At 36.8% G+C, this 15798-nt stretch overlaps 1 protein-coding gene across 1 annotated transcript; it reads right to left on the bottom strand.

Annotated features, from left to right (window-relative positions):
- Positions 1-840: 840 nt before the first annotated feature.
- LOC122973902 lies at positions 841-4008 on the bottom strand. Its single transcript, XM_044341706.1, has 4 exons — positions 3698-4008; positions 3330-3431; positions 1667-1767; positions 841-1013 (listed from the first exon to the last, which is right to left on the bottom strand). The coding sequence occupies exons 1-4, from the start codon at positions 3978-3980 to the stop codon at positions 864-866; spliced, it is 636 nt and encodes a 211-aa protein (XP_044197641.1). The 5' UTR covers positions 3981-4008; the 3' UTR covers positions 841-863.
- Between the last annotated feature and the right edge of the window lie 11790 nt (positions 4009-15798).

The following is a 15798-nucleotide window of genomic DNA, read 5'->3' as shown; positions in this document are numbered from 1 at the left end:
GGAGATGTCATGGAAGAGCCAGAGCTCCAGCCTGAAGAACCAGGTCCCCCTGCGCCACTTGACCTACATGACATCCAAGAGAGGACTGGGGCCCACATGAGGGACAGGTTATGTGCCCAGATATTGGCACCCCAACATCTTCAGGCCCCATGAAGGGATCATGATTAAGCCAGCAGATGAAGTTTTATACGTTTAAGTATTGGGCTTAGTCAAATCCCCTTTGGTTTACATTTATACTTTAGTTTAAATTTATACCAGCTACCACAACCCTGTGTTGCCCTTATAACATTTCTGTTCAACTTGTTGAAATCGTTTAATTTGGTGTGCTCATAAAGCTATTAATAACTACATTACTGCCTTCTTTGATTCTTGTTTGTGATGGATCTATACAAGTTTTTTGATATCCAAGAATGACATTAAAACACATTTCTGTTTTGCATGCACAAATCTCCCTTAAAACAAACACTTTCAATATTCATGCTGAAGATCTCAATTCAAAGAATACTGCACTGAGATGGATAAAAAGCAACTCATGTTTAATGTCAGCTTTGAACTGAAGAATAATTTGATGTAAGGAAACAGACATGTTATTTATAGCTATACATATTTTCAAAAAACTGAACTTAAACAACTCCATAGGGTTGATAACCATGAACTAAAACATTCAAACCAAAAAGAAAAGGCTAGTTGTGCTTCTCCACCAACTTGCCAAAGATGCCAATAAGGGTGTCCAGCTGCTCCTGATGTTTTTCTTTCTTCCTCCTTTTCATCCTCTACCTCTTCTCCTGCCTTTCAGTGTACTCCTTTAAGTATTACAACTTCATTATTCCTTTTTTTTGGTTTAGGCCTTTTTGAGCACCTCATCAGGCTCCTCTAACATCTGATGAAGAGTACACTGCTGTAGTGATTAAGTTCAGAGGCTTGATGGAGTCCCTCTGTCTCAGAATCTGTGAACTTTGTTTCCTCTCCGTGTGTTCAAGGTAATCGAAGGATTCATACACCACCACCTGACACTAAGGGAGACAGAGAGATTTTTTTTTTTTAATGCAATTACACATTGTGCTGATGGTTTGATCTGCTTAAAGGTCAATATTATGATTAGACCTTTACTAATGTGCACAGTAAAAAACTGAGTAGGCGTGAGCAACAGACACTATTCATCAGAAACAGGATGTCAGTTATATTTCATAATAATTTCTCAGCACTGGAAGTTGCAGCTTAAATTACTGCAGTTTGTGAAACATACTATTTCATTGTTTCTGACAGCGTATCAAGGCTGTAGCTTGTAATGTTGTTGTACTGGATTGTAGTGTATTGTATGGTGTTTCATATGCTTTTGCACTTTCATATGTGTGAGTTATGTAGACAAAACATGTTAGAATATACTGTAATTTAGTCTAACACAAAACACCACAAAGTACAGTCTTGAAACATAATTTTTAAATAATACATCATTATTTGCATGGCTGTTGTATTGTATATAAGGCAATGTATTACATCATAAAAGTATTTTTCTGGTCACTCATTATGCAGTATGTTGGACAGCATGATCAGTTTTCACACTATTTGACTTCTCTTTCACCACACTGAACAAAAGGGAATCAGGATCATGTTTGTTGGGTAGCACCACATTAATATGTTTTCTTCAGTCTGATATTGGACTCACCCACTGAAAGGAGCCACTGGAGGAGCTGGTGCTGTGTTTGTCCATGTCTGCCACCTCAGAGTTAAAGTGCGGAACCTCATAGATCACCCTGGCTGCTATCGCTGAACCCATGAAACACACACACACACACACATGCACTCAAATTATTATTAGAATTGTTGGGAAAAATGATGCAGAAGCGCATTGCGTAATTATGAGATAGTAAGTCATAATTATAAGAAATTTAAGTCATAATTACTGGATAGTCGGTCATATAATAATGGGATAGTAAGTCAGAATTATGAGATGAGGACTCCAATTTTTTTTTCTTTGTTGAACGCAATGCGCTTCTGTAAAATGAAGCCTAAGCTGTAATAAATAAATAAAAAACATAAAAGCGGCAATCAGAGCGCTTAACGGGTAAACATGGTGCATTTAGTGGATAAGTAGCCCGATATTTGCCTCAGTAGTAGTAGAGACTGTAAAGTAGACACTGAAACAGAGCTAAAAGGAGAGTGAATACTGGACATATATTCAATAGGTCGCCAGAAACACGACTCTAAATGAAAGAAAATGTTGCTCTGATGGATGATCTGATGGATGTGTAAATATGCAAACGTTTGCTAACACATTTGCAATATCAACTATATAAACTAACATGTTCGTTTTGGGTTTACAACTTTTTAAAAATCAGTTAATATGGGTTTAAGAATTCATTTGAAGAGCCTGTTGGTCATCTTTAAAGCACAGTAAGGTTTAGCATTTATCAATTGCTTTTATTTACTCCTCAGTTCAAATTTAAGACAACTGACTGTTCTTGTAGGTTTATAGAACTGTTAGGTTTGCTAAAATGTATCTCTGAATCTTAAAGTTGCTTAAAACACACTGTCGCTCATGATTTCATCCTGTAACTGTGTCGTCTACATTTTCTCTTCTTTTAAGTCTTTACAACTTCTTCTTTTTTGCTACTACTAATTATTGTTTTTGCTATTGGCTTTTCAGTGTTTCACACTATGAAGCTGTTAAAGCTGGCGACCATCCAATCTCTCTCTGAACTTTTGGGTAACTCGGAGGCTTCTTGTGTCAATCTGCTTCTCACTTTCAAAGAATTCTTATCAGCCGCAATACGCAGGTTCTTGTTTGAAATGGAGGATATTTTTCTTTTTTTTTAAATGTCAAGTTTTGTTTAAGTTACAATCCTCTGCTCTGTGTCCTTGCAGAAATGAAAGAAAGATATGAAAAAATATATTTTCTCACTAACATTACCAGTGTTACTGTATCTAGTCATGCAGATATTTTGGGGGGTTTAGCACATGTTTTGAGATGTCCGTCTCTGAGTTTTCTGCTGCAACCCCAATAAATTGAAGGTGAATAGATTTTTTTTGCATTCACAGCATTGAAAATTACATTAAAAATAATTACATGAATTACATTAAATTGCATTAATTACAATCTAAACTAGCGTTATCTCTTTCAAAAAACATTCCCAAGTTACTCACACAGATGAACTTTGAACATTCATGAAACCATTTCCTGCTGAAGTAATATTTTTCAATGTGCTAACTTTCACCTCTAGTGTATTTGGGTGGAGGCAGAAGACTCAGGCAAGCTGAGGCATAAATAGCTGCATGAGCAGATACTCCGATGGGTAAGTAAGAAAAGAATAAGTGTCTTTTCTTTGTACCTTGGATGCAGACACACACAAGAGTGAGGAGCAGTATTGGAGCCACTACAGCCAGGGTAATGATCAGGGGAAGTGGATTGCCGGTAGAAGATGAAAAACTCTCTTGTGAGAAAAAACACAAATGTGTCAATTATGAGATCAAGATAGTGAATGCTTTTTTACATACAGTCCGATTAGTGCACGAATCTTATAGTTTATATTTGTATAACAAGCAAATAAGGTTTGACTGAGGTCATAGAAATTGCTGTTTTGTGAACAGACCTCATCCCATTCTGAATACACTTCAATAAAAGCCCCGTCCACTGTAAAATCAATATACTAGTAAACTCTTATTGCAACACACAAATTTCTAATGTTTTGTCACCTACCTTCTTCTGTTTTGTTCTTTATGTTGTCTCTGTCTTTAACTGTGATGACAGTACCATTTCCTTCAACCACAGTTAAACTTGGTATCTCCACAGACACTTTGCAGTAGTATTTTCCTTCATCCCCTCTTGTGATATTTGTAAAGGTCAAGGTTGAACAGTTACAGGCCTCCTTCTGCTGACATCCTTGAGATGTATTTGTTGAGTTGCAGATTCTAGTTATATTCTTTATTTCTGTTTGGTTTTTCAGCCAGTTAACTCCCATTCTTTCAACTCTCTCAAACATCCATGTCCAGCAGCAGGTGATGTTTACCGTCTCCCCCTCCATGACAGAGACATCAGCAGTCTGGCTCACATCAAGTATGCCTGTAAAGAGACAGTAAAGAGAGATAAATGATTTGGTAATTTATCACAAGACTGTACAAATTGCATCACAACAGAAGCTAAACATAGTGAGTAATATGTTTTTGGCACTTTTCAACAACAGGATATGTGATTCAGTCTGAATTGTGGGTAAAGTTGTCAACATCCCAGTAAAGTAGTGAAACATCACATCATATCACAGGTTTTCATTTCTCTTTCAGGTGAATATACTGCTCTGAAAGTGACTGTACCAAAAACATTTTTCAGTGTAAAAAGGGTGTATCAAACCATAGAAACATATATATATATATATATATATATATATATATATATATATATATATATATATATACATATATATATATATATATATACACTACTTTTTTTGGCAGTCTATAACACGCACTACTATTCTGATATTCAGTCGGTAAAGACAGTAATTACAAAAACCTGTCGTCGTTTTGACCTTTAAGAGATGTTTTTGAGCGCATATTCTTGCAGAATGTCTGTATTTCTACTTACTCCAAGATGAGAGATCACAGAGCGAAGCCAGAAGCAGACAGCTCAGTAGAAGCTTCATCTTTCCACAATGATTCGCCTCTGACGACTGACACTCATCTCTTCACATCTGCTGCAAGTCCCTCCCAGCATACGCTCACACATGAACACACACACACACAACAGATACATACTGGGCATCATCTTTTCTTCAGTGTCCTCATCTTTCCTGCAGAGAAATGTGAAAAACCACGATGTCTGTTCCTTCCCCTTTAAGAAAGAAGGCGATGACTTTCTGTCTGTTTAATATAATTCTCACGAAAGAGTTTGAAAAAAGACATTCTGCTCTTCTGCTTGACAAAGATCCTCTTTTATTATACTCAAAATACTGACATACAGTAGGTTACTAACTAAATAGATACTGAGGAGAGAAGCATTGGAACAGTCAGTATTTCTTTTAAGAAATAAATGTATTGAGATTATAATGATGACAAGGTTTTATTCTCATAGACTGTGTTTTTTCAACATGGACTCCATTTCTAACACTAAACCCAGTCCTAAGTTCACCTGATGTATTTTTATAGTACGTTCATTATCAGCATTTGAGCATCCAATAAGTGTAACCTGTAGTCATACACTGTATTTTGTTGGTTTACTTTGGTTAGAGCCAGTGGTGGAATGTAACTATGTACATTTACTCAAGTGCTGCACTTAAGTACAATTTTAGGTACTTTTACTTTCCATTTCATGCTGCTGTAAAGTTCTACTACACTACATTTCAGAGGGATTTATGTTGCTTACTCCCCTTAACTATTTACTCCACTACTTGTATTTTCCATTTATAGTTAAAAATCAAATTATACATTCATACAATATGATGCAGTACCATTACTACTAATCTACCCAGTAGTGTATAAAGTATCTAAAGTTGGCTCCACATTGACAAACTAAAACATTAAAATGTTTTGACATGTATTTGTAGGAGTGATATAGTGATAAAAACAAATAATATAATATTTTGTAATAATATTGTACTTTTAAAGAAGTCCTGCTAAATGAATACTTGTGCATGTGGCTGATGATACTTCTGTACTTTCACTTCACTAACATTTTGAATTCAGGAATTGAGTATTTTTACGTCATTGTATTTTTACTTTTACTTTAGTAAAGGGTCTGAATACTTTTCCCATCACTGGTTAGAGCCACTATTTATGTAGTTTTTATGTGATTGTACCACCTTTCAAATCATTTTGAAGGCGCAAGTGTTTGTTTGTAGAAATCATAGACAGTCCTGGTGGAAGTTGGTTCAGTTCACTTGTTGCTTGATTAATGAGTTTGTTGTGAGTTTGTTGCTCTGTGTCCATCAACCAGTCAGATCCATGGTCACAGGTTAAGTGTTATTTTTGGTACCACCACTAGGAGGCACTAAAGTCCTACAAAGAAGTGTAGGTTTATCTTTAGAAAATACTTGTTGTACAACCAAGAATTGTGTAAACCAGCAAAGCTTTATTGAATTTCAGTCGAGAAGGTGGAAGTGTCTGGACATACTGCATCTGCAGAAGATTTGCAGGGATGCAAAAAGAATCTTTCCCAGGTGCATTAGAAGAGAGGACATGAGGTGTGATATGGATGAGAACTTGAGGTCAAGTGCAGAAGAAGTGTTGAGTAGCACTGCTGTAGATTGAACCTGCAGCTCTCCTGTAGTGTTGCTGTTTTTGAGGTCAATGTATTACGAGTGACAAAGTTTTCTTATTTATTGTTGAGACAAATGTTGTGGAACAAGAGTTTTTCATGCATGTTGTTTAAAGTTAACTCAGTATAGAGAAATCAAAATAGGAGTAACCAACTCTACAAAACTTGTCGTTTTTCTATGCAAACCTTGACATCTTGAATGTTGAACTCATCAGATCCATTAGATACACGGTCAAATTGTAGAAGTTGAGAAAACTCAAAGGCAGCCAGTTACACAGTCTTTTTGTTTACTCTGCTGTGTCAACTTATTTTAAGAGATTCTAATGTTGATTTAATTAAACATCTAGATCAGTTTTATCAGTTCCGCTGGTTCTGTCAACTGATGATTTGTTTGTTTACACAGCTTAAAAGTTTAATGAAGTCAGACTCCACGATGCCTTGACAACTATATTGTGAATATAGTTTCCTGGAGGAGGAAGAGATAATAGAAGTATTAATGTGACCTACAACATAAAACCAAAGAAGAGTCAAAGTTCCAAAAATAAAAATTCATAAGGAACAAAATTCAAATTCTTCACTTTGAAACCACCGAAACATTTGTAAAGGTTTCCTATTTCATGCTCCGACTTTCCATGGAAGAAAAACAACAAACCAGGGAAATAGATTCAGCAGATGTATGTTATGACTTTCTGCTCATATTACAAATGTTTCAAATGTGTCTTACCTCTGTTTCTTCATGGCCTTCTAACACAGTTTCGGGTCTGTTTGATGATGCTTTGGCAAATCCATTGACGATAACCAATTACAGGACAGGTTTGTCCTGAGAAAGACACATGACATCACATAAAGCAGAGTGAGAAACTTTAATGCAGGAGAAAAAGTTGACAGGAAGATGCCCAAATCAACAAGAGGACCTGAAATAGAAAACAACAGGGGTGAAATTTGTGAAGAATAAAGCTACATGGTGCTGGTCTTCATGGTGCTGGTCTTGGTCTTCACAGTGCTAGTCTTGGTCTTCATGGTGCTGGTCTTCATTGCTGAGAAAGCAGCTTGCACTAGGATTTGTGCCAAAGGTTGTAGGTGGGAGTGGGAGCTGCATGTGGTTGAAGTCTGCAGTAAAAGACAAATAGTGGCAGCAGTCTGACAGAACCTGCAGGTGGAGGCGAAGGTTTGGGTTGCAGCTCCTGACAGAACCTGCAAGTGGAGGTGGCATTTGCAAATTAGCAACTGGGAACCCAAATAAAATTACTGGTTACTTACCAGCTAAACCAACTTAACACTTATTTCCAATTTTTCTAATTATTTGTAAGAAACTGCAAAACCCTTTCTGCAAAATGTCATAGAAATGAACCGTTATATTCCTGCAAACTACATCCAAAATTTCCTGTAAATTGTTAGACAATTAAAGGAATAATAAAGAAAAATAAAGTATTACCAGAATTTCAATTTAAGGGCAATAAAACTTGAACTTTAAATTTGAAGTTGAAGTCAAAGTGAAGCTGTAAATCAGTCACATTTGATGGGAACTTAACAGCAAAGTTACTGTGATGTAAATGAGTTCAATAAGTCTGTACAGTCGTTCTAAATGTGTCCCAAAACATTCACTAACATGCACAATTTGGGACATTTTCTTTATTTATTATAAAACATAAAAACCTCTAATGTCTGACCTAGTCATCCCTGCAGCAGGGACACTTGCTGTGGGCTTCAGGCCTCCTCGCACCATCTGCCAGGTGTGCAGAGATTCTCCTCCCTCTCTGGTTCTCATGGTCTTCCAGGTGGACAGGCACATCATGCTGCAACAACCCCTGAACTGTTGAGGTAGAAGAAGGTTGCAACAAGGGCGAGGATGAGCAGACATCGCAGGACATAAACTAACACTTCCTCCCTCTGAGAACCTGAAAGTCACAAAGCAAAGGCAAGTGCTGAGTTACACATAAGCTGCTATTAATACCAGTAATACTTTAACCAAATACCTGACATCCATTTCTGCCTTTAAATGCAAACAAGACTAAAAGTCTACGGCCACACTAGAGGAATGAACTCAGTTCTAACGTTCCAATCTGCTGCAGTGTCACTCATCCATTCCTCATAGCTCATATTTTGCACTTGTAGGCTCATATACTCACACTTATGCTAACTAGGAAGGTGATATCAACATCCATGAGGGATCAGTGTTTAGGGCTTGTGTCAACAACAAGCAGCAACTAGACAACTTAAGGCTGAAGCCAATGTGGAAGTACCATAAAGTGCAATACCACTGACAACCACTAGATGCTCCAACTGACTCCCATTCCAAAAGCCTCAATTCAGAAATACTAAGTCATGGTCTCCTTCGCTAAATTCAAGCCCTCTAGTAAGTGTGTTGGTGGTCATTTTGGAAATGATTGCTCCATTAATAAGATTTGAAGAATTATAGTAGCTTTGATGTCTGCTGTGTGGACAACTACTTGGCCAAAACGTCAGAATGAAAGCACAGAGACACATGTCAGCAGTGCAGTGCAGATTTATACAGTGTCAGCTGCCTACTGCTTTTTATCCTCAACATCACACACTCATCAAAGGTGATACATGTTGATTTTCAACTAGTCATTGTCACTGCAACACTTTGTATGTTGGATGTGTAATCACTTACCACCATCTGTGTTGTCTTTTGCGTCGTTTTGTGTGTTCTCATCTGTTCTCTCTCTGGTCTTAACTGTGATGACAGAACCATTTCCTTTAGCCACAGTTAAAAATGGTATCTCTACAGTCACTTTGCAGAAATATATCCCTGAGTCCTCTCTTGTGATATTTGTAAAGGTCAAGGTTGAACAGTTACAGGCCTCCTTCTGCAGAGATCCTTGAGATGTTTTTGTTGAGATGATGCCATTTTTATTCTTAATTTTTGTTTGATTTTTCAGCCAGTTAACTCCCACTAAGTGCATTTGTATTGGAAAATGAGATTCTGTGTGTGAACCTGTTGGCTATTTAAAGACACACCTGATGGCAATCAAGCACAGAGCAAATCTGATGAAGCAATGTGTGAAACACATAGTCCGCTCCTTGTTTTTTAATGTGACCCATTAATAAAATAGTCTCAATCCTAATATCCTGGTGTGTGCTGGAATACTTTTTTGATTTATAATACATTTGAAGTGCTTATATAAGTTATGTGTGGTTTCAAAGAAAACCTCCAGTCCATTATCACACCCTGAAAATTTGATTTTGAAAAATCTTTAGATAGTGTGACTCAATCATCCTTTTTCAATTCCCTAAATACATAACTCTGGTTTTGATCATATGTAATGATTCACGGTTAATATGAAAAACCATCAATGTATGCAGCTTTAAACAGAGGTGATTTGAAGGTTAAAGTTGCATAATAATTGTGTTTTTACTTACTCCAAGATGAGAAGGCAAGTAGAGAGGCGAGTAGCAAACTGCTCAGTAGAAGCTTCATCCTTTTAAAGCGATTCACCTTTGAATACTGAAACTCATCTCTTAAGCACCTACACACACTCACAAGACAATAGGTGCAAGGCATCATCTTCATTTGAGGTTTTTCTGAGAATTTTTGTAATGTATAAAACCATGACTAGTGTTCCCTTCCCTCTAGAAGAGTCAAAGGCAGCTATAGGTTCTATTTCATCAATCAGTCATTACTGATACAATTGTATAGCACCTTTCATACAGGTTACATAACTGACAAGCCAATAATAAGACAGAACAAATGTAGACAGTAGACAGTGAAACAATCTGAAACTAATGCACATGAGAAATAAAATTTTGAAAATGCAATAAAATAAAATAGATTTGAAAACTATAAAAAATAATAAAATGGAGTGAAATAAAAATGTGATTATAAAAACTAGATAAAAAACAAAGACAAATAAAATCTATAAGATAAATAGCCACAATTGAGGTATGTCCTCCCCTCTCTGCCCTCACTGTGAAGCTTAAAGAAATGTTTCCTTCTCTTCTGCACTGCAGTGACAGATTCCCTTTCTTTTGTAATTCAGTATTGAAATATGTCCAAAAACAAATCTATGTACTTTTTTAGATAATAATGTATGGTAGGCTGTGTTTTTTATTTGAGGATCTTAAATAAGTGCTGTATCGCTGTATATAAAAGTGCTGTATAATTAGCAGCTGGCCAGGGAACATATCAGAGCCAGGAATTTCCCTCTGGAGTTTGTACTGTTCTATTTCTACATTTTAAACAGATTTCATAGTTATTAGCACAGTACAATGGAAATGATATATTCCTTATAGTTACTATGTGTGTAATGGCAGTTTCTTATATAACAATGTTAAAATAAGGACTTCAAGACATATCTCAGTAGTACTATACAAATTTATACTGAAAAGAAATACATGACTTTTCTGGAGACACTGTGGTTTACAAGGTGCACTGTTGACCTGACCTCATGTTGCATTTATTTATAAGGTCTACTAAATGGATGTGGCCTGGTGTTCTGTGCTCTGGACTGCCAGTGTGATGACAGGAAGACCATCAACCACAAACTGCTAAATCTTCAGTCTTCCAAGGTATAACTGACAAAGCTCTTTAGCAGCACTGAGATGTTGTTTGTGACATGCAGCTCAACAAACACAGCTGCTAATTCATAGACAAACTTTTTCTGAGAATTGTGTTCTCCCTTTGACCTCACTATATTGTCACTTTAGGTCCATGTAAGTTGTTCTAGAGTCAGAGTTAAAAACTGATGGAGCTTTTGTTGTACTGGCACCAAATAGCATGAGATCATGTGATTGCGGTGCAACAGCACACTGTCTTGCAAACGTAAAGTCTTCATCCACTCAAAAATGGGTTTTTCTTCTTGTTCCTTCAGTTGGATGTTTGAGCTTCACTGTGCAGAATGATGTATGTGCAGAGTTTGTTTTCACATTCATCTGCTGAAAGTGGAAAGTTTCTCTGGGCTCATGATTTTAAGGGGCGGGCCTACATGCATGATTTGTGACATCACAACTACTTTGAAACCAATTTAAGTAAACAACTTACACAAGTGTGATGTGGAAACTTGAAGCTGGGAAAACATGTCAGACAAAATTCATTATTCCAATCAGAGGATTTTAACATGTCCTTAACAAGCAGCAACCTCCAGGGCTGAAAAATGAAGCCAATGCAGAAGTGCCAAAAACTGCAGTTCCTTGAGTGGCCACTCGAGGCTGGCTCCAAAAGCAAGTCAATCCCCATAGACCCCCATTTTAAAATGCCCAACTTTACAGCAGAAATAAACATGTCTACTTCTTTGCCCATTTTGGATTAGCCAGGAGTGAGGTGGAGTCAGGCACTGCCAATATGGCAACAGCCAGAGCCGCCCACTTTGAGCTTCAAAACTGCTCTTCAGAAACCAGTGGGTGACATCACAGTGGCTACACCCATATCTTTTACAGCCTATGGTCCTAAAACATGCTTGGAGGAGATCCTTAACTTAACATAAAACCCATTTATGCTACATATACTGTTCATACATGCATATGTGCGTAATTTTATGTACAGTAGTTTCCTGTATTTTTTATAAAGCTTCCATATTTAATCAGCTATTCCTGAAATGGTACTTATTTACCTCTACAGTTTTAATGCTACTAATACAATAGCTATGACTTTGTAAAACTGTACATAACTTTATCATGATGTACAGTTTATATGCTGTAGTATGGGTTAAATAATGCAATAAAGTCTATGGAGGCCCATTCTGTTCCACTATGTTTATAATACAGATGTGTGTATATTACAAACTCCAGTTAAACACTTAATGCTCAGTGTTAGGCTCTACGATGAAATACATCTTTTCCCGGTTTAATGGAGCCCTTATTTGGATTTTTAGTTTTCAAGGCTCTCATTCTTTGTCTTTCAAATACAAACTGTTTTAATAATCGGGTATTTAGTGTTTTTACACAAGAATATACAATATTATGTTCGAATCTGTTGTGATTTTTAGCAGCCAGGCTCCATTAAGGTTATGTATTGCTTCCAGAAACACAACATTGGACTCCAGTAGTAGCAGCTACAGAAGAGTGCTGTCTCCTGTCTGCCAGCTTGAAATTGAAGTATTATAGAGACATGCCCTTTCACTGTATAACTACACACTTTCCCATTTTGTTCAAGATAGTGCCAGAAGCATGTGTTCGCATTTTCATCTGTTAATAATGTGGAGCTTGTCATGGACTTGTGTGTTTTTGTTCTTTTGGGTTCCTGTGTTCACTCTGTGTGTCTGTTTAATTCCAGTTCTTCTTTATGGTTATTGAGCCTGTTAAGTTTTCCATCACAGTATGGCTCTGTGTCCCTTGGTTGCTATTCTCCACTGTTCCACCAGAAACCTCAGCAGAGGACCTGCAGACTGTATTATTACACATTTTAATTAATCAGGTATACTTCAACAAACCTATCTTTCAAACAAAAGTAAAAAAAAGTAATAGGCTGTCACAACTAGCCTAAGTCTTCCAATGTTTCTTAGTATTAACCCCTGTGTCTGTTATAGATCCACCAGCGGTTCCTGGCTGCCTCCTTGTATGTGAGATGTGCTGTCGCAGCTGCCCTCAATCAGCTCATCAGTCTGTGCCAGTATACTGGACATAGACCTTTCATTTGGGCATCCGGTGCTTTAGCTTATCTATATCTATTTATAAAGCCATTTTCTGTCATGTTTGATTCAGGGCAAAATGCAATATTTGTGTTTTACCAAGTGAGAAATCAGATTGGCGATTTCAGGCAAAATTTACCTACTTCCAAGGTGCATCGAGAAGGGGAATAGTCTGCAGAGGACAAAACTCCAGCAACACTTGTAGTATAAAGAACAACTTAGTGTGAGTTTTATCCTCTTCAGAGAGTGAGAAATTACAACAGTTGAAAATTCAGCTTTTGCTGCCATCTAGTGATTGAAATATTCACTTGCTGAATGCCCTGGCCTCACCACAAAAGTGCATGCACAGTGATGCATGCAGAAAGGGAAAGTTGTATTACAATACAAGTTAGCTGTAGTTCCACCAGCAGAACATGTTTAAATAAATACCAAGAAGCTTTAAGTTAGTTCAGAGATGAGTTTTAAGGAAAGCCGAGTTATGACAGCTGCTAACCACTTTTTATGACCACAGCACAAGTTGGCATTCCCTTTGATCTGGTTGAGTGCTGAAAACATCACTTGTGACTGTGTTTGTGTGTGACCACTGTTTACAGCTCCTTAGACAGTAACGTTAGCAAAGAAAACTTTGTAATGCCATGCAAGGATTTGAAATGATTACTTCCTTTAGATATGACAGGTGTAACCAATACACCAGGAGTTCATAAATAGCTTAACCACAAGGCTGGACAAACTCAACCATTTACTCACTTCTCATGTAGTTTACTGCACCTGCACATAGATACAATGTATGTGTCAGTCTTGGTAATCAGAACAGTCGCAACCAATACCATAGCTAAAGCCATACCATAATCACAGCAACAGCACTGTACAGCTGTACTCACCTCACCAATGGTTGCATAAAAACTTGAGCTAACTAGTTAGCTTACCATTAGCTTCAAAGCTACAAATTTTGTGGCAGATACAAACATGATATATTTTTCAGCCTCCAATATGAGCCCACCATTACCCCTAAAATGTCAGTGCATGAGTATCAGGCTCTACCTAACTTTACAGTGGCAAGCTTATGCTTAAAATATGGTTAATGCTACCACATTTTGACTAGCTAACTGCAGTATTTTTTTACACAGAATAAACTGAAAACACATTTACCATTAGGTTCACTATTTAACTATTTTGATAAACTCTTAGCTAATTTATGCTAACTGCTCTAGACCATTAACTGTATATAAACAGCTATAGACCTTTCTCATAGCAGACATTTTGACATGTAAAACAGAAAAAGCACAGGTATAATTAATAATGTTAATGATGGCTGCATTCCATTCAGGTCAGCCAGTTCTGGGTTCCTGGCAATGCCCATGCTGGCTCACTGGAAGGGCTTAACTGGAAACATGATGTAACAGACACATCGTCAGTGCTATTACTTACACCTGCACTTTTCCATCTGCGGCAAATTAAAACGTCTGCTGTGAAAACTGTTAAAGAACCAAGGGTTATTGGTGTGCAGCGAGCCCTTTCCTCATTTTTCATGCACCTGAGTAGTATTTATAAATGTGGGGTGTTTGTGGGCTACTACCTTTATACTTCTACCACAGTCTAAACCATATGATTTATCTGATATCTCGTTACCACAGTAGTATTCAAAATTTGATGTGCTTATAAACATGATACTTAATATATCCAATGGTGTGAAATTTCAGTTTTTCAGAAACTCGGTTTCCACTGTGAAACACAGTGCTTTAATGACAAATTCTTTTTTTTAATTCTTAAAGCTCACCTGCCATCCGGTGTCTCTTTTTGTGGATTTTATGTTAAGAAAGTTTCTTTAAGTGTTTGGTGGTGCATTTTGTATGCATCAGAAAATTCAAATAACATTAAAAATTACTTTTAGAGTTTTTATAAGATCATCTCTTTCAATCTATCACATCTGGGACATCTCAACAGTAATGTGATGCCACTGGGCTAATCAATCCTATAAGATAATACATTCACACATAGATGCCATCAAATATACATTATTACCACTGCACAGTGCTGATAAATTCAGTTCAAAATTGTACCAGCAGAGGGCATTAAACACTAGTACTTCGGTGGTTGCATCAGAAAACAATTGCCAGTCTGTAATCAATATGAATCATCTTCCCATTATTTAAAAATAGTTCAGTTTTACTTATATAACATCTCTGCTATGGTGGCAACATCCGCTATCACCAGAGTGTGCTACCACAGGAAGTTATGTGTAAGATGGTTTCATGCAACACTTCATGTCCTTGTGCTGTAGGCCTGGTAAACTATGAATAGAGGCTTGAGAATTAGTATTGTGGTAAATAATTCACAAGAAATGCAACAGGCACATTGTGACACTTTCCTGGAGGTGCCTTCCTAGTAGCAAGTAAGTTGATACATATGGTGTATTAACTCCTGTAAGTGCAGTGAAATTACCCTTACAGTTTACAGCATAACTTGGCAGGTATCATGATATTTGCATTATATTGCCTGTACTCCACATTCAACGCTTTGAACAAACATGACAGTTTTTTAGAATTATTGCAAATATAACTGATTAAAATATGATTAACTGTCATTTAAAAATGATTGTTATATAGGAACCTGTCACTAAGACTTTGTGGTGTGCAAGAAGCTTTTTTTCTTGATGATCAGCTAATAAATCCCTTTATTTACTGATTACTGTTTCATGTTTTTGTGTTTAATGTTACATATCAATGTCCAACGACTACCTAAATAAAAGAGGTACATCTATAATATACAATAAAACTCAGAATGGACCCTTTCAGAGTGTTTTGATATATTACTATATTACTGATTATTACTGATCTATTAACATGTAAGAAGCATTTTAATGATACTAGTTTTATTTAGGCGTGTAACAAACCATCTAGTGAGTTACAAGTAGCCTACAATATTTTCATTTAAAATGTAGTGGAGTAGAAGTAGCCTAGAGAG

This window comes from Thunnus albacares, chromosome 22 (genome assembly GCF_914725855.1).
Source record: "Thunnus albacares chromosome 22, fThuAlb1.1, whole genome shotgun sequence".
Taxonomy (NCBI): Eukaryota; Metazoa; Chordata; class Actinopteri; order Scombriformes; family Scombridae; genus Thunnus; species Thunnus albacares.
The sequence above is the reverse complement of the archived record's forward strand: the minus strand, read 5'-3'. Positions and strand labels throughout refer to the sequence as shown.

Excerpts from the sequence above, each read along its gene's own strand:
- LOC122973902 (XM_044341706.1), bottom strand. The coding sequence starts at position 3,980 with ATGTTTGAGAGAGTTGAAAGAATGGGAGTTAACTGGCTGAAAAACCAA. Across the intron at positions 3,432-3,697 it reads AAAGAACAAAACAGAAGAAG|AGAGTTTTTCATCTTCTACC; the intron begins GTAGGTGACAAA and ends TTTTCTCACAAG. Across the intron at positions 1,768-3,329 it reads TGTGTGTGTCTGCATCCAAG|CGATAGCAGCCAGGGTGATC; the intron begins GTACAAAGAAAA and ends TCATGGGTTCAG.